The 18,222-nt window shown below is 49.2% G+C and overlaps 1 protein-coding gene across 2 annotated transcripts in view; it reads left to right on the forward strand.

The window, feature by feature from the left end:
* Positions 1 to 18,222, forward strand: part of IFT74 (intraflagellar transport 74) — a 584,252-nt gene that overhangs the window by 346,846 nt on the left and 219,184 nt on the right. For both annotated transcript variants that reach the window (XM_029606405.1, XM_029606412.1), the window contains exon 13: positions 6,959 to 7,038. In XM_029606405.1, the coding sequence (XP_029462265.1) occupies positions 6,959 to 7,038 (80 nt within the window). The remainder of the gene's footprint in view (positions 1 to 6,958; positions 7,039 to 18,222) is intronic.

Here is an 18,222-nt window from a genome sequence, read left to right on the forward strand (position 1 = left end):
TGCTAATTTCCAGAATAGCTTCTTATCAATTGTATATGACCCAATACAATAGGGTCATCCTGAAACAGATACAGGAGTACTCAGATGCCTTACCAGAGCAGTTCCAGCCACAGCTTCAGTCCCTACTAAACAAAGGGTTTGAAGCTGGGAAGCATGAAATAAGAACAGCTTATGACATCTTTGATGCTTCCACTAGACTTTCTGCTACAGCCATCTCTGCCAGACGCTGGGCTTGGCTTAAGTCATCTGACCTTCGCCCGGAAGTTCAGGACAGGCTCTCTGATTTGCCCTGTCTAGGGGATAATTTATTTGGTGAGCAAATTCAGCAAATTGTTGCTGAACTGAAGGATCATCATGAGACACTTAAACAGCTCTCATCTATTCCTTCTGACTTGCCTTCTAAACAACCATTTAAGAAGGACTCAAAAAAGTCATTCTTCCGTCCACAGAAGTATTATCCCCCACTAGCCAAGTCTAAGCCTGCGAGGCCTTACCATAAAACTCAACCTCGTCAATCTCGAAAACAAAAACCCGCAACAGCTCCACAACCTGGCCCTGCATCGGGTTTTTGACTTTCAATTAGAGAGCAGATGCCAAATCCCTCTTCCAACTATACCAGTAGGAGGTCGGTTAAGCCACTTTCTAGAAAAATGGCAGCATAACACCACAGATCAATGGGTGATAGCAATAATTGCACAGGGTTACCACCTCAACTTCCTGACTCTCCTTTCGGACTCCCCACCCCTGCAGGCGTGGAGACTCACCGATCACTCTGTTATTCTAGAGCAGGAGGTTTCCCTTCTCCTCCAGTCAAACGCTATAGAACCCGTTCCTCCCTCACAACAAGGACTAGGGTTCTACTCCAGGTACTTTCTGATCCCAAAAAAGTCAGGAGGACTTCGACCAATCCTGGACCTACGAGCCCTCAACAAGTACCTTCACAAAGAGAAGTTCAAGATGGTAACCCTGGGCTCGCTTCTCCCTCTGCTGCAAAGAGGGGACTGGCTATGCTCTCTAGACCTAAAAGATGCCTATACTCACATTGCGATAACTCCGTTTTTTAGTAGGCCGAAATCACTACCAATACCGAGTGCTACCTTTCGGCCTGGCATCCGCACCACGGGTCTTTACCAAATGCCTCGTGGTGGTTGCAGCGTTCCTCAGGAAGGAAGGTATCCACGTCTACCCCTACCTGGACGATTGGTTAATCAGGGCCCCAACCCAGCAAATCGCTCGGTCCTCCCTGACCCTGACAATTCAAACTCTACTTTCTCTAGGGTTTCTTGTCAATTACGAGAAATCCTTTTTAGTCCCATCTCAAACCTTATCCTTCATTGGGGCAGACTTGGACACCTTACAGGCCAAAGCCTTCCTTCCTCATCAACGGGTTCAAATCCTGGTGTCCCTAGCTTGCCAGTTGCAGTCTCAACGCACAGCAACAGCTCGCCAATTCCTCATTCTGCTGGGACACATGGCCTCCTCAGTTTATGTGACTCCCATGGCCCGTCTGGCCATGAGAGTCATGCAGTGGACTCTGAGATTGCAATGGACCCAAGCTGTTCAGCCTCTGTCCTCCATTGTTCGCATCACCGATGCACTCCGTCTGTCTCTTGCCTGGTGGACAAATCAATTCAACCTCCTACAGGGCTTGCCCTTTCTTCCACCAGACCCTCAAGTAATCCTCACCACCGACGCTTCCAACATCGGTTGGGGAGCCCATGTAAACAACTTACAAACTCAAGGGTTCTGGTCACCAGAGGAAGCCAAACACCAGATAAATTTCCTGGAACTGCGAGCAATCCGCTATGCTCTCAGGACTTTTCAAGATTGCCTATCGAAACGCACAATCTTAATTCAGACGGACAACCAGGTGGCCATGTGGTACATAAACAAGCAGGGAGGCACAGGCTCCTTCCTTCTGTGTCAGGAAGCTGCGCAGATTTGGGCAGAAGCCCTCTCCCGCTCCATGTACCTCAGGGCCACCTACTTGCCGGGAGCAGACAATGTATTGGCAGACCAGCTGAGCCGTGTCTTCCAACCACACGAGTGGTCGCTTGATCCCTTGGTAGCGACCTCTCTGTTTCACAAATGGGGTTATCCCCACATAGACCTCTTTGCGTCCCCTCAGAACCACAAAGTAGACAATTACTGCTCTCTCATTCGGAGCCAGCACTCTCGGCCGAGGGATGCATTCTCCCTCACGTGGACAACCGGTCTGCTCTATGCATTCCCTCCACTTCCTCTTCTGTCGAAGAGTCTCGTGAAGCTGCGTCAGGACAGGGGAACTATGATCCTGATAGCACCGCACTGGCCACGCCAAGTGTGGTTTCCCATACTCCGGGATCTCTCCATCCGCAGGCACATTCCTCTGGGAAAGGACCCGCATCTGGATGTTGAAAGGTTAGTCCTTCAGCCATTTAACCTTTCGGATTCAGTTTCTCGTGTCCTGATCGCTTCACGAAAGCCTTCCACAAGAAAATCTTATTCCTACAAATGGAAAAGGTATACATCATGGTGCACTTCTCAGTCCCTTGATCCCCTTTCCTGTCCAATCTCTAAATTCTTGGACTACCTCTGGCATCTATCAGAATCAGGTCTAAAGACCTCTTCCATTAGAATGCATGTCAGTGCGGTAGCCGCCTTCCATAAAGGTATCGGGGGTGTCCCTATTTCAGTACAACCCCTTGTAACACGCTTTCTTAAAGGATTGCTCCATTTGAAGCCACCTTTACGTCCTCCGGCCCCATCTTGGGACCTTAATCTGGTTCTTGGTCGCCTTATGAAACCACCTTTCGAACCTCTTCACTCCTGTGACCTAAAATATCTCACATGGAAAGTGTTATTCCTTTTGGCTATCACTTCAGCTCACAGGGTTAGTGAACTACAGGCCCTAGTTACCTATCCGCCTTACACTAAACTCCTGCAGGACCGGGCGGTACTCCGCACTCACCCTAAATTCTTACCTTAGGTAGTTTTGGAGTTTCATATTAATCAATCCATCATACTACCTATCTTCTTTCCCAGGCCCCACTCCAACTCCGGGGAACAGACTCTGCATACCCTAGACTGTAAACGGGCTCTAGCTTTTTATCTAGACCGTACAGTTGCCCACAGGAAGAGCACTCAATTATTCGTCTCTTTCCATCCTAACAAGTTAGGACAACCTGTGGGTAAGCAGGCTCTTTCCTCCTGGTTGGCGGACTGCAACTCCTTCTGCTATCAGCAAGCTGGCATTCCTTTTCAAGACCGTGTTAAAGCACACTCTGTGAGGGCCATGGCGACTTCAGTAGCACACCTTCGATCGGTGCCGCTTCCTGACATCTGCAAGGCTGCAACCTGGAGCTCCCTCCATACATTTGCAGCCCACTATTGTTTGGACAAAGCTGGAAGACAAGATTCCATCTTCGGCCAATCTGTGTTGCGTAACCTTTTTCCAACATGATGTACCAATACCCTTCCACCTTCCCGGTAGGGTGCGGATGCCCTCTCCCAAATTCCACCCCAGTTGTTGTGCCTGTTGCATGCCGTTGGGTACATTTGGTGCACGTTAGGACATCCTCAGCTCGGTACTCACCCATTTGTGAGGACAACCATCCTGCTTGTCCTGTGAGAACGCAAATGTTGCTTACCTGATGTAACAGGTGTTCTCACAGGACAGCAGGATGTTAGTCCTCACGAAACCCGCCCGCCACCCCGCAGTGTTGGGTTCGTTTTTATTTTATTTTTCGGCACTGCCTGTAGCTTTGAAACAAGACTGAAGGGAGACCCCTGCTGGCTGCAGGGTTAGTGCCATGCTGGGCATGCCCAGTAGGGGCCAGTCAAAGTTCCTGAAACTTTGACAGAAGTTTTCCGTGGTTGGGCTCCATCCTCGATGTCACCCATTTGTGAGGACTAACATCCTGCTGTCCTGTGAGAACACCTGTTAAATCAGGTAAGCAACATTTGCTTTCTCTAACAGAGTCTCTCTCTCTCTCTCTCCCCCCCCTCCCCCCCATGATCACTTGAGCATGTTATTAAAATATGCATGTAAAGGCTGCATACTTATATGTGGCAGGGATTCTTTAAATGATAAGTCTGTAATTGCATGCATGATATAAAATTAAGCAAATCTTAGCTCGTGTGCCAATACGTATGTTTATGGGCGAATGCATGCTCCTTTCACAATTTACCTGTTATTGTATAGGAAAAAAACTCTCTTTGATTACCACTTTTAAATGTTCTGAAAATATGATAAAGTTATTGTAACATTCTGGCCAACCATGAGAAGGCCCTGCCACCTGCCGTACTTACCCCACACCTACTCCACCCCTCCTAACACAATGCCAACTTCTACGCGGCAAAGACGCCACCATTTCCCTCCCGGCCCATCATGGCTATTTAAACCCTCTCCGTGCCTTGCTCCGATGCCTCAGCAATAGGTCTTCCGGCCTTGGTGCAGTGCATGTTGCTTCCTGATTCGGCCTGCAGTGTTCCCATTCCTGTTCATCATGTTCATGATCCACCCTGCCAGCCTGACCTGCCTCGTTCAGCCTGCCTTGCTGGGTCCACCCTGTCCAGCTCACCTTGCCTCATCCAATCTGTTTTACCTGGCTTGCCTCATCCAAACCTGCCCTGCCCCAGCTCCTTCTCAGCCTTGCTCCTGCCTCCTTCCAGTCTTTTGTCTGCCTAATCTCCTGGTACTGATCTCTACTGCAGATCCTGATTACTCGGGCCCGCACCTGGTTTCTGTCTCATTACTGCCGGCCCTGACCTTAGCCTGGCTCTGGACATTCTCTCTCAGACCACGCCTAGGGACACTCACCAAAGTCCTGCCAGCCCCTGGAACCCAAGGGCTCTACCTGCAGGGAACGGGGCTGGTACAGGTAAAGATCCAGTTCAGTCCTGTCAAAGGGCATGTCCGCCAGCTCTCAGCCTGGGCCCAATAGGTTCGCATGCGTTAACCACACCACAACACAAGGGCTCACAACCGTGACAGATTGCTGAGGCCTTGAGCTCAGCGGACCCATCCCCCACTCAGGCTATCGTTTGACTGGCTCTCCAAGTGCAGCAACAACAACAGACTAGTTGAAATTCCTGGCTGGCCTCCTACAAGGTTTAGTCCACTGAGCTTAGTAGCGGCAGGAATTGCTTAATCAAGTAACTGGCCTTCTCCATAGCCTTGCAATTCACATGGATACTGTGTAAGTCCCATTACTGGCCCTGGGGTCACCACTTGCTCCTGTGGCCCCCTCTTACTGCCACATCATCTGTGTCCTGAGATCCTTGCCACATCTCCTACTGCCTTCCAAATATGGAAGCGGACCCAAGGGATGTAGGGGCTTCCATCAATTTATGCAAGATGTATTTTGGATTTTAGGCAACTCATTTCCCATCAGGATGATCCTGCCCTTGCCCGGGCTTCTTTATTGTGGGAACTAGGTGACCCACTCCTTGGGAATTTGGATAATGTTTTGCAACAGTTATGCCTGATATTTGACAAGCCAGTTGTGCCTCATCCCTCAGCTATGGAATTACTAGGAATCCGCCAGGGTATTTGCATCATGGATAAGTATGCTATAGAATTTCGCACCCTGGCCTCAAGCTTCACTGAGGCGAAGACAATCAAATGGCCATCTTCTGGCAAGAACTAGCTGGGAGAATAAAAGACATGCTGGCAAGCTGAGATTTTCCACCCACACTAGAAGAACTCATTGCTTTGAACATCCAGGTGGATTTAAGGTTCCAGGAGCAAGCCCAGGAGAAGAATGCATTCCAGCGACCTATCCATTTGGCTTCTGAGTTCCAGTATTCTTTGGACTATGGCGTTGGACCTCATGACGATACTTGCCTCTGAAGAACCCATACAGCTCGGTCGGGTTTGGCTCTCGGATGAAGAGAAACAGAGGAGGGAGATATCATAACCTCTGATCTACTGCGCTGTTCAGGGGCATTTCGCTAACTACTACCCCAAGAAGTTGGGAAAACCTCTGAATTCAGGTTTAATTGGGAAGACAATCCTGGGTCTTCCTGCCTCCTCTCCACAGCTGGTGGCTCCCATTTGTCTTATCTTCGGGGAGACCACCATTCAAACCGAGGTGTTGCTAGACTTTGGAGAAGGTGGCAACTTATTAAGGAGTCATTGATCCATCAGTATAACCTGCCCACGACCATGCTGGCCACACCCATCTCCACTTCCTCAGTCAGACTGGCTGTCTGACCATGGCCACATTACCTCTCATCATGCAGGTCACTTCTATTGGGAAAGTATCATTTTCTATATGCTACTCAGAGCGGTTAACTAGTCATTCTTGGGGTGCCCTGGCTCAGGCTCTACCAACCTGCTATAAATTGGGATACATTGAAAATTGTCCATTGGGGTCCTTCCTGCCAGGAGCACTGTTTCTCTTGGATGCTGCCATCAGTAATGATGGCCCGGACAATCTTGCCTGACCTGCCGGGCCAACCACTGCAGGTACACAACTGTTGTATTGATATATGCAGCAAGCAACAGCTTAAGACCCTCCCACTTCACATCTCTAGTGACTGCCCATGTGATCAACTCCCAAGAAAGATGCCACTTAGCGGCAGGGTCCATTTGTTATCCATCCCAGAGACTGTTACCTTGCATTATTCTTTACTATTTTTCTTTTACCTGTGTTCCTTTGATCCTAGGGAAACCCCTCCTCTTTTTTTGTCTTTATTTCTTTGAGAATCTTGATGATATTGATGTCATAATCCAGAGCCATGTTCTCATTTCAGAAGTTGACTGGGAATAGTTACAGTAGGCTAGTGCAGGAGAGCAAGAGGGCATGGACTAAAGGGGCTGATTATCTTTGTGCATTCTTTATGCTGAGCTGCCTGAGAAAAACTGCAAGTTTGCATTCATAGTTAAAGAATTATTACCAATGTTTTAAATTGAGGCACTTAAATTTACTGCAAAGTTGAAATCTTCCCTATATAATGAATATATTATTCATAGGTTGACAGATATCAGAGAAAAAAATAACCAGCTAAATGAAGAAATTCGACAGCTAGACCTGGATCTGGAGGAGCACCAAGGTAATATATTTAAACCTCTTTAGAGGTATTAAGAATTATGGCACAAAAGGTAAAGCTGATAAGTTCCTCAAAACCCTGATCTCTTCAGTCAGTACCCATTCCGGTGTCTGGTAGTCACTGAGCTTGTTTTAGTCTTCTTGAGGTAAAGGAAGCACTAGACAGAAGAAAATGTCAGTAACTTCAGACATCTTTTGTAAATTAGTTTTCTATTGTTTTTTCATTTACTTCTGTCTTCCTTAGTCTTTCCCATTTCCTTCTTTTCTCCTTATTTCTTGAACAGATGTATCACTGTTCTCCAGTGATGTAGTTTATTACCAAAACTATTTATGTGTTCATATTTTATTCAGGAAAAAAGGCTACATTTTACATTCACTTTTTGTTTTCTTATTCATTTTTTGGCTCTAATTTTCTTTATATCTTTGCATTAATATAGATGGTAGTAAATGAACTGTCACTGTATAATGTAGATATTATAATCTATAGCCTCCTATAAGAAGTAATAAATGCTGAGGTTCACTGAAATAGTATATTTGTATACATACTTGGTTGAATATTTGAAAATTTATTTAGATGCAATTCAGAAATGGGTGCCTTATAATCGCTTGGTTTTGAATCTTTCTAAATTAGAAATTATTTTTCTCTCGAGAGCTAAAAATATCCCTGAGAATGTTGTGGTTAATTTAAATGGCCATTCTCTAAAGATTTCAGTGTCTGTTAGAGATCTATGGGTCTATTGGACTCTCGTTTTATCAATGTCCACTCATATTAAACATATGGTTCACTTAAGTTATTACAAAATCCATATGTAAAAAAAAGCTCGAGTCGTTCTTGGAACCCTCGGATTTTAGATTTGTTTTACAAACATTACTTTTGCTGAGATTTGACTTTTGCAATTCTCTTCTTCTGGGTCTTTCTGATTCAGCTTTGCGTCATTTGCAGTTACTTACAGACTTTAGGAGGTTAACCCTGGTAATGTTACACTGGCTTCCTATACTTGAAAATTGAATACAAGGTATTTATGCTCATTCACAAATTGATTAATCATGTCAGCACTCCATGGCTTGGTGCAGCTCTAAGAGTATACATCCCTGCACGAGCCCTTCAATTGCAGAATAAAGGACTGCTTGAAGTTCCATTTGTTAAGCTGATATATTTGGGTGAGATCAGGGATTTTACCTTTTCGGTGGGTGGTCCAATATTATGGAAGAGTATACCAGAAAAACTGAGAACTGAATTTACTAACTCTAAGTTTAAAAAATTGTTAAAAACTTGACTGTTCCACAGGCATTTTGGGAGCATGATCCAGAAGTTGGTTTAACAGGAATATAAACAGAGCTTATAAATTATCTAGTGATTTGATTGGAGACAGTGTTCAATATGGTGACTCCTGTTTTGTTACTATTGTTTTAAAATTTCTGTGTATGCACTAAAAGGCTTGTAAATCACATTGACCTGTTTGCGATAATGCGGTACAAAAATGATTGCCAAATAAATAAAGACACTTTCATTTTCTCCATGCACAAGCAAGACACATATCAGCCACACGAGCCACACATATGTGGCAGATGTAGAGAATCTTATGTACAGATTGATTTGGATCCTGGAACCACATGAATGGTCCCTGGATCAGGGTGGATCACAACCCAGATATTCCGCCAGAGGAGCACAACTGCGGTGGATCTGTTTGCGAAAGGTTCGACTCTTCCTGAAAAAGGGCTCAGGGCCTTGATTCCTTTGCCCTCAATTGGGGCAGGGGTGTACTGTACAAATATCCTCCTATACTTTTGTATTTTGTAATACTATTTTAATATTTTATGACTGTTTTTTGTAATTCACGCCGAAAGTTGTCAGGAGGTTGCAGAATATAAGATCTTAAATAAATAAAATAAATACTGCTAATTGTGAAGACCCTGTTAAAGTTAAAAGAAGACATGGGGAGCATGGTACTCATAGTTCCATTCTGGCCAAGACAGAATTGGTTCCCACTCCTTAGGGAAATGTCCTTCAGTGAACCAGTCAGGTTGGGGACTTCCCCAGACTCATTACTCAATGTTTTTATTTATCAATGTTTCTCCAGGCCACTTATCTCGCGGGCATCCACAATGTAGCGGCAGATTGTCCCAGTCGTCAGTTCCAACCACACAAGTGGTCCCTGGATCCCTTAGTAGTGACCAGGATCTTTCAACGTTGGGGGCAACCAACAATAGACCTCTTTGCATCACACCTGAATTACAAAGTGGACAAGTTCTGCGCTCTGCACAGACAGAGACACCAGCCAGCCAAGGACGCCTTTGCTCACCCTTGGAACTCAGGCCTTCTATAGGCATATCCTCCGATACCGCTCATAACCAAAACTTTAGTGAAGCTACAACAGGACAAAGGATCCATGATACTCATAGCCCCGTATTGGCCTCAACAAATATGGTTTCCCACACTTCTTGACCTCTCAATCAGAGAACCAATTTGCCTGGGTGTTGCTCCCACTCTCATAACTCAGGATCAGGGTCGGTTGCGCCATCCCAACCTTCAATCCCTATCCTATCCCTGACAGCATGGATGTTGAAAGCTTGATTTTACAACCACTCAATGTTTCAACCAATGTATCTCAGGTGCTTATAGCTTCACGTAAACCTTCAACATGAAAGAATTATTCTTCAAAATGGAAAAGGTTTATTTTGTAGTGCATGCAAAAGAGTATTGACCCTTTCTCCTGCCCCAAAACTTCTCTACTAGACTACTTATGCCATCTTTCAGACTCTGGTCTCCAGACATCATCTGTAAGAGTACATTTAAGTGCAATCTCAGCTTACCATAACAAAATGGGAGATGCACCAATATCCATACATCCTCTTGTCAGTAGATTTATGAGAAGTTTAATTCACCTTAAACCACCAATTCCACCACCTGTCACAGAATGGGACCTGAATCTGGTCTTAACAAGACTCATGCGTTCTCCCTTTGAACCCATGACTTCCTGTAATCTTAAATTTCTCACATGGAAGACTATCTTCCTCATAGCCATTACATCGGCTAGAAGGGTTAGTGAGTTACAAGCACTTGTCACGTACTCACCCTATACAAAATTCCTACATGACAGAGTGGTTCTCCGTACACATCCAAAATTCCTCCCCAACGTAGTTACGGAATTCCACTTGAACCAATCCATAGTTTTACCCACATTCTTTCCAAGACCTCATTCTCACCAAGGAGAACGGGCCTTACATACCTTGGACTGTAAGCGTGCGCTAGCATTTTACTTAGATGGCACTGCAGTCCACAGGAAATCCACTCAACACTTTGTATCTTATGATCCAAACAAACCGGGAAAAGCAGTGTGTAAACATACTCTCTCCAATTGGCTAGCAGATTGCATACAGTTTTGCTATGAAAAAGCAGGCCTTTCTCTCCAAGGGCGAGTAAAGGCGCATTCAGTAAGAGCAATGTCAACCTCAGTAGCACACTATCGTTCAGTACCAATTCTTGACATATGTAAAGCAGCAACATGGAGTTCTCTTCACACCTTTGCAGCTCATTACTGTTTGGACAAAGAAGGATGACAAGATTCAGCTTACGGAAATCTGTCTTAAAGAACTTGTTTCCAGTATAATCCCAACTCCTTCTACATCCAACCTGCTGTGATCTTCGGCTGCCTCATTTTCACCAACAATACTTCAGTGTTGCTTCACTACAAAATGACTCAGCCTCTAGCTTGCTAATTACCCATATGTGAGGACTAGCATCTTGCTTGTCCTGGGATAAAGCAAAATTGCTTACCTTGTAATAGGTGTTATCCCAGGACAGCAGGATGTAGTCCTCATGAAACCCACCCGCTACTCCGCGGAATTGGGTACGATACGTTTTATTATTTTATTTTTTGCTAAAGCTTACTGCTACATACGAGACTGAAGGGAGACCCCTGTGGCTGAGAATATATTGGCATGCTGGGCATGCTCAGTGGGCTCAGAGTGCCAGTCAAAAGTTTCTAGAAACTTTGACAGAAAGTTTTCTGCAATAGGGCTCCATCGGTGATGTCACCCATATGTGAGGACTACATCCTGCTGTCCTGGGATAACACCTATTACAAGGTAAGCAATTTTGCTATCCAGCATCTTTTTGACCAAATGCATAGAACACATGGAAGAATATAATTGGTGAAATTGAGGGAGATGAAGAAAGTAATTAGTAAAGCAAAAGATCAAGTAGAAGAAAGGATTGTCAAAGAAATAAAGCAAGGTGACAAACATTTTTCTGATATATCAGAGAACAGAGGAAGGCCTGAGGTGATATAGTAAAATTGAAAGGTGACAGAGCAATGTGTGGGGAAAGACAAAATAATAACTGAAATATTAAACTAATATTTCAGTTCGGTGTTCGCTAAAGAAGATCCTGGAGAAGGACCATTGCTGGTTGACAAGACCATGGATGGGAGTGGAGTAAAAGTAATGGAGACTCTGAAGGAAAGGATAGTAAACTATCTACAATCCAGTGAGTTGCTGTTCTCGAGGCAGCATTGATTCACCAAGGGAAGGTCCTGTCAGACAAATCTAATTGATTTTTTTTAATTGGGTGACTAGAGAACTGGATGAAGGAACGACACTTGATGTGACCTGTTATGGTTTGTGGGTTTCGTGGACCCTTGGCCCAAGGTGAGAGTTGTTACCACTTGTGGGGAGGAGCCCCACAGGTCCACACCGTCGGGAGGCGAGGTTGAGTAAGGCAGGAGCTCTGGAACAGAATCTGTGGAGGAGGTCCTGAGGAGCGGGGTGAGAGACACAGTAATGAGGAATTCCACAATAAGCAGGTTGAGCTGGAGAGCAGTACCTGGGCAGAGACCTCCCAGAGGGTGTCGCTAGGCAGGCCTGAGGAGCGGGAAGTGCGAGGCAGGAAGAGTAGGAGGTGCACTGCTGAGACAACCCCAAGGGGCGCAGCAGCATAGCGAGGAAGCTACTGATGCGATGACATAGGCTAACCCACAGAGCGGGGAAGCCCGAGTCGGGTCTCCAGGTAATGACGTAGGCAACCTTGAGAAGTAGGAAAGCCCAGACAGACTCTGGTATAGAACATAGGCACTACCCCGAGGAGCTGGGGGAGCATGGAGATAGGTCTCCTAAGTGGTGAGAGCATTCCCAGAGGCAACCCCGAGGAGCAGGACACCGGTGGATAGGACTCCTAGAAGGCGCAGGGCTAGTCCAAAGAGCGGGGAAAGCCTGGAGACCGGGTCTCCGCTTAGAGTGCACACAGGCCCCTCTGGAGCGGGTACCTGAGCCAGGGTCCATAGTCCAAGAAGAGTCCGATAGTCACCACAGGACCAAGGATACCGGAGCTAGTAGATTAGCGATGGAACTCGTTACCAAGTCAGCTAGTAGGAGGGAAGCCGGTGCTTAAGAACCCTGACTAAATGATGTCATCAGTCAGGGACACCCCTGAGGTTCCCGCCGTAGCAGCTTCAAAAGAGGGCCCGGTGGCGCGTGCGCCTAGGAAGGCCCAGAGTCAGTGTGGGTGGCGGTCCGGCCGCCACGAGGAACCATGAGGTACGCGGCGGTAGAGGCTAACACCTGCTGCGAGCAGGCCCGGAGAGGGAAGAAGGGCAGTACAAGACATGAGTAGACGTGGTCGCAGCCGACTGCGACCGACAATCATAACAGTGACCTATCTGGATTTCAGCAAAGCTTTTTTTCCCTGTACGTACCAGGATCAGTCCAGACGGTGGGTTATGTCCCCCGTCCAGCAGATGGAGTGGTCCTATATAACCTCACCTCCCTTGCCTCAATTCTCAGTATCTTTCTGACTTCAGCAGATGTGGGCAGGGGACTGTCCAGTCCTCAGCACAGTAGCTTAGGATTCCTAGGCCTTTTTGTCTGTTCTCTGAGGGATCAAGTAAAAAAAAAAAAAAAAGTTAGTTAAATTGGTTAGGACAGGGGGGCAGCTTTAAGCCTGGGAGAGTCAGTTGCTTTGCCTCTCCGTCCCTGTCGCTTGCTGACAGGTCTGTTCCCTTGTCTTCCTACCTTCTGCCTTCCTTCCTTCAGGCTGTTGGGGGGTAAGTGTGTGATTTTATTTTTCAGGCTTACCTTCTTTTTAGCTCTTCACAACGTTGCTGTGGGCTGCGCCTGACCGCCGAGGTGCACATTAGTGGTGCTAACCTCTCCCCCAACCCCCACCCCCTAGTCGCTGCCGACCCGCGGCCCCGCGACGTGCCATTCCCTGGGGCCGCCAGCCATCGGGGAGGTCCGATTCCCAGGCGGCTCTTTCGGGTCAGTGGGGGGGTGGTCCGTGTGTTTTTTGCAGTCAGGTGCCAAGGACTCCGCCGCGTTTTTCTTGCCCCTCCCCCCTTGGACTCAGCACGCCGCGATCGGCGGCCTGTTCATCATGTGGCCGGCAGGGGGATGGCTTTCGCGGGAGGGGCTCTGCGCGAGCTGCCTCCCCAGTGGGGAGGACAACTATCAACAGGGGGACGCAGCAGGAACCTGTGAAGAGGACTGCACGGCTAGGAAGCGGCAGGCCCCGTTCCCTCTGAGCGCGGGAACGGCGGCCATTTTGATTTCGGATTCTGATGCCGGCATCTCCGAAAACGACACAGAGGCACCGATTTCAGCGGCACCACCTGTTTTAGTCCCGTTTGCAGAATCGGAGCCAGGATTTCAGGAAGGGGAGGCCCCGGTTTTCCCCACCTCGGGGGCACCTTCGTTCTCTCCGGAATTTATCTTGATGCACAAGGCATTCCTGCAGAGCAGGAACCATCCTATGGATTTTTTGATGGGACCCCTTCTCCCCAAACTGGCGCGCACGGCTCCACCTCTGGGGGGGATCTCCCCCCAGGGCAGTTCTCAGCCAGCCAGGGGAATGCCGGGTCAATCTCAGGACCCCCCTGCGCCATCTCGGGGATCGCATTCCATTCCAGGTGGGGGGAATGGATCCGGCCGGGGACGACCCTATCTTGGCAGCCCAGGTGGAGGGAGACGATCCGAGGGTCCTCCGCATCTTTCAGTCGGATGAGCTGGATGACCTTATTCCCCACATCCTGCAGGAGATGGACATCGACGCCCCCCCCGGAACCGGTAGGGCCCAATCCCAAGTTGAGGAAGGGGGATCCTCTTCTGGCGGGCCTTCGTCAGTTGGCTAAGGCTTTTCCTACTCATCCCACCTTTTTGCAATTAATCTCCAGGGAGTGGGATGCGCCGGAGGCCACTCTCAGGGTCAGTAGAGCGATGGTAAAGCTCTATCCCCTTCCGGAGGATTTCTTAAGCTGCTCAAGGTCCCGGCTGTGGATTACGCGGTCTCGGCAGTCACGAAGCATACCACCATCCCAGTCACAGGCGGCACGGTGCTGAAGGCTCTCCAAGACAGGAAGTTGGAGGTTTATCTCAAGAGAGTTTGAGGTTTCAGTGCTAGGGATTCGGGCGGCCATGTGCAGTTCACTAGCGCAGAGAGCTGGTCTTCGTTGGGTTCAACAGCTTCTCACCTCCCTAGATCTGCCGGCTGCAGAGACTCAACAGGCGGATAGATTGGAGGCTGTGGTAGCCTATGGGGTAGATGCCCTATATGACCTCCGGGTTCTGGCCCGATCAATAGTGGCTGCGGTCTCGGCCCGTCGTCTCCTGTGGCTTCGGAACTGGTCGGCAGATGCCTCGTCTAAGACCCGGCTGGGATCGCTTCCCTTTAAAGGCAAGTTTCTTTCGGGGAGGATCTGGACCAAATCATCAAGTCCCTCAATGAGAATGCAGTCCATAGACTCCCGGAGGATCGGCCTCGTTCCACAAGATCCTTCAGTTCCACCAGGAAACGGTTCCGTACTCAGTGCCGGTCTCGGACTACAAGGCAGCAGCCTCCCCGGGCTCCGTCATCTCGCTCGCATACCTGGAACCGGTCCTTTCGAGGGCGCAGGCCCGGCAAGGAAGGACAGGGCCTGGGCACCTCCTCGAAATCAGCCCAGTGATGCCAGGCCGACCCACGAGCCGATTCCCCCAGTAGGAGGTCGGATTGCTCTCTTCTACGAGGAGTGGGTCCAAATCATGTTGGATCAGTGGGTCTTGGATATTCTAAAACACGGCTACGCCTTGGATTTTGTTCATGCGCATAGGGACAGGTTTCTCTTCTCCCCGTGCGGGTCCCTTCACAAGCGAAGGGCCGTTCGTCAGACCCTCGACCGCCTACTCTCGCTGGGGGCGAAAGTGCCGGTCGCCGTCTCCGAGCTGGGCCGGGGACATTATTCCATCTATTTTGTGGTACCCAAAAGGGAAGGCACTTTCTGGCCTATCCTGGATCTCAAGATCGTCAACAAGTCCCTCAGGGTCCCACGCTTTCGTATGGAAACCCTCCGCTCTGTGCTGGCAGCAGTGCATCAAGGGGAGTTCTTGGCCTCGCTGGATCTCACGGAGGCATACCTTCATATTCCGATCCACCGGGCACATCAACGCTACCTTCGCTTCAAGATTTTGGGGCAACATTTTCAATTCCCAGCCCTTCCCTTTGGTTTGGCAACAGCTCCATGCGTCTTTACAAAGGTCATGGTGGTAGTGGCGGCGGCCCTATGCCGGGAAGGTATCCTGTTGCATCCCTATCTGGACGACTGGCTCATATGGGCGAAATCTCTGACCCAGGGTCTTCGAGCGGTCGACAGGGTGGTACAACTGCTCTGTTCCCTGGGGTGGATCATCAACTATGCCAAGAGCAACCTTATTCCATCCCAGTCGTTGAACTTTCTGGGCGCGCGTTTTGACACAAAGGAGGGCAAAGTGTTCTTGTGGCTGGAGCGGGCACAAGCGCTGCACGAGCAGATTCATCGTTTCACTGCGCTCCCTTCCCCCACAGCGTGGGATTACCTACAGGTCCTGGGGACCATGGCCTCCACTATCGATCTGGTTCCGTGGGCTTTTGCGCACCTGCGTCCTCTCCAGAAGGCCTTGCTATCCCGTTGGAAGCCGGTATCGCGGGATTTTCAGGCGGTACTCCCGATCCTGGGACCAACGCTAATCAGCCTCCGCTGGTGGCTGGATCCTCGACACTTGGCCCAGGGGGTATCCCTGGAGGTTCCGGACTGGCTTGTAGTCACCACGGATGCCAGTCTCTCCGGCTGGGGAGTGGTCTGTCGGTCAAGCTCAATCCAGGGCAGTTGGACGACGGATCAAGCAGGGTGGTCCATCAACCGCCTGGAGACCAGAACGGTCCGCTTAGCATTGAAGGGCTTCCTCCCACTGGTTCGCCATTGGGCGGTCAGGATTCTCTCGGACAACGCGACCACGGTGGTGTACCTAAATCGCCAGGAAGGCACAAGGAGCCATCACGTCTCATTGGAAGCAGACAAGCTGATGCAATGGGCGGAACTCCATTTGCTCCGCCTGGCAGCCTCCCACATTTCAGTCGTGGACAATGTACAGGTGGACTTCCTAAGCCGTCAGCACTTAGATCCCGGAGAGTGGGAGCTCTCGGAGGAAGCAGTGCGTCTGATAGTGGGACATTGGGGGATCCCCCACATGGATCTCATGGCCACAGCCAGCAATGCAAAGGCCCCTCACTTGTTCAGCCTCAGAAGAGAACACGGCGCGGAAGGGGTCGATGCTCTGGTATACCGTGGCCCCGGCAGATCCTATTGTATGTCTTCCCTCCGTGGCCCCTTGTGGGAAAGGTAATTCGGCGGATAGAGGGTCATCAGGGTCTGGTAATTCTGGTGGCGCCGGAGTGGCCTCGACGGCCGTGGTTCACAGACCTCCTCAACCTGGCGGAGGAGGGGCCAGTACGTCTGAGTCACCTCCCGCGTCTCCTCCGTCAAGGTCCAATACTTTTTGAGGAGGCAGATCATTTCTGTCTTGCGGCTTGGCTTTTGAGAGGTGTAAGTTGAGGCGTCGGGGGTATCCGGAGGCAGTAATTTCGACTCTACTGCGGGCACGTAAAACTTCCACCTCCGTTACTTACGTTCGGGTGTGGAAGGTCTTTGAGACACGGTGCATGTCACATACCATTCAACCGACCCATGCCTCGGTGGCTCAGATTCTCTCGTTCTTGCAGGATGGTCTGGATTTGGGCCTCGCATATAACTCCATCAGGGTTCAAGTGGCGGCTTTGGGAGCTTTCCTTCACAACGGGAACGACTCGCTACTCTCATCCCATCCGGATATCTTGCGTTTCCTCAAGGGGGTAAAGCACCTGAAGCCACCGCTACGGCCACCTTGTCCCTCATAGAATCTCAACCTGGTACTCCGCGTCCTCAGTGGACCGCCTCTTCGGACCGCCACCCTCAAGGATCTCACCTTCAAGACGATCTTCCTGGTAGCGATCAGCTCGGCGCGTCGCATTTCCGAACTTCAAGCATTGTCCTGCCGAGAGCCATACCTCCAGTTCACTGATGAGGGGGTTTCCTTGCGCACGGTACCATCCTTTCTACCCAAGGTGGTCTCGGCTTTTCACCTCAACCAGTCGGTTGAATTGCCTTCCTTTTCCTCGACGGACTCCAGAGATCTTCGCAAGCTAGATGTTAAGCGATGTCTGATGCATTATTTGGCGGTCACCAATGAGTTTTGGCTTTCGGATCACTTGTTCGTCCTTTGGTCAGGACCTAAGAAGGGTCGTATCGCCCGTTGGCTGAAGGGAGCGATTGCTGCTGCATATCTTGGTGCTGGACGGCACCCGCCGCTGGACGTTAAAGCTCACTCCCTTCGCTCCCAAGCTACATCCTGGGTGGAGAGTACTTCGGTGTCCTCGCAGGAGATCTGTAAGGCGGCCAGTTGGAAGTTGCTCCATACCTTTGCGAGACACTATCGCCTGGATGTCCGGGCGCCAGCTTTCGGTTCCTTTGGGGACAGAGTCATTCGAGCGGGGCTGTCTGCGGCGCACCCATAGTAGGGAAGCTTTGGTACATCCCACCATCTGGACTGTCCTGGTACGTACAGGGAAAAGAAAATTATTCCTTACCTGCTAATTTTTGTTCCTGTAGTACCATGGATCAGTCCAGACGCCCTCCCTATTGGGGTACGCCTCTGCTCGAATGTCATTTCCGATTCACCTCTGTGCTCCCTGGGGACCCAGGGTCTGTTTGTCTTACAGTTCTGTTTGCAAATTTCCATTGGGGTTTTTTACTGCAGTTACGATTTTGTCTAACGTTACCTTGAGAGTGTTTAGTTACTTGATCCCTCCGTCTCTTCTCTTCTTGGCTTTGTTAGTCTAGTTACTGAGAATTGAAGCAAGGGAGGT

The sequence above is a fragment of the Rhinatrema bivittatum genome, chromosome 1 (genome assembly GCF_901001135.1).
Source record: "Rhinatrema bivittatum chromosome 1, aRhiBiv1.1, whole genome shotgun sequence".
NCBI classification, from domain to species: Eukaryota; Metazoa; Chordata; class Amphibia; order Gymnophiona; family Rhinatrematidae; genus Rhinatrema; species Rhinatrema bivittatum.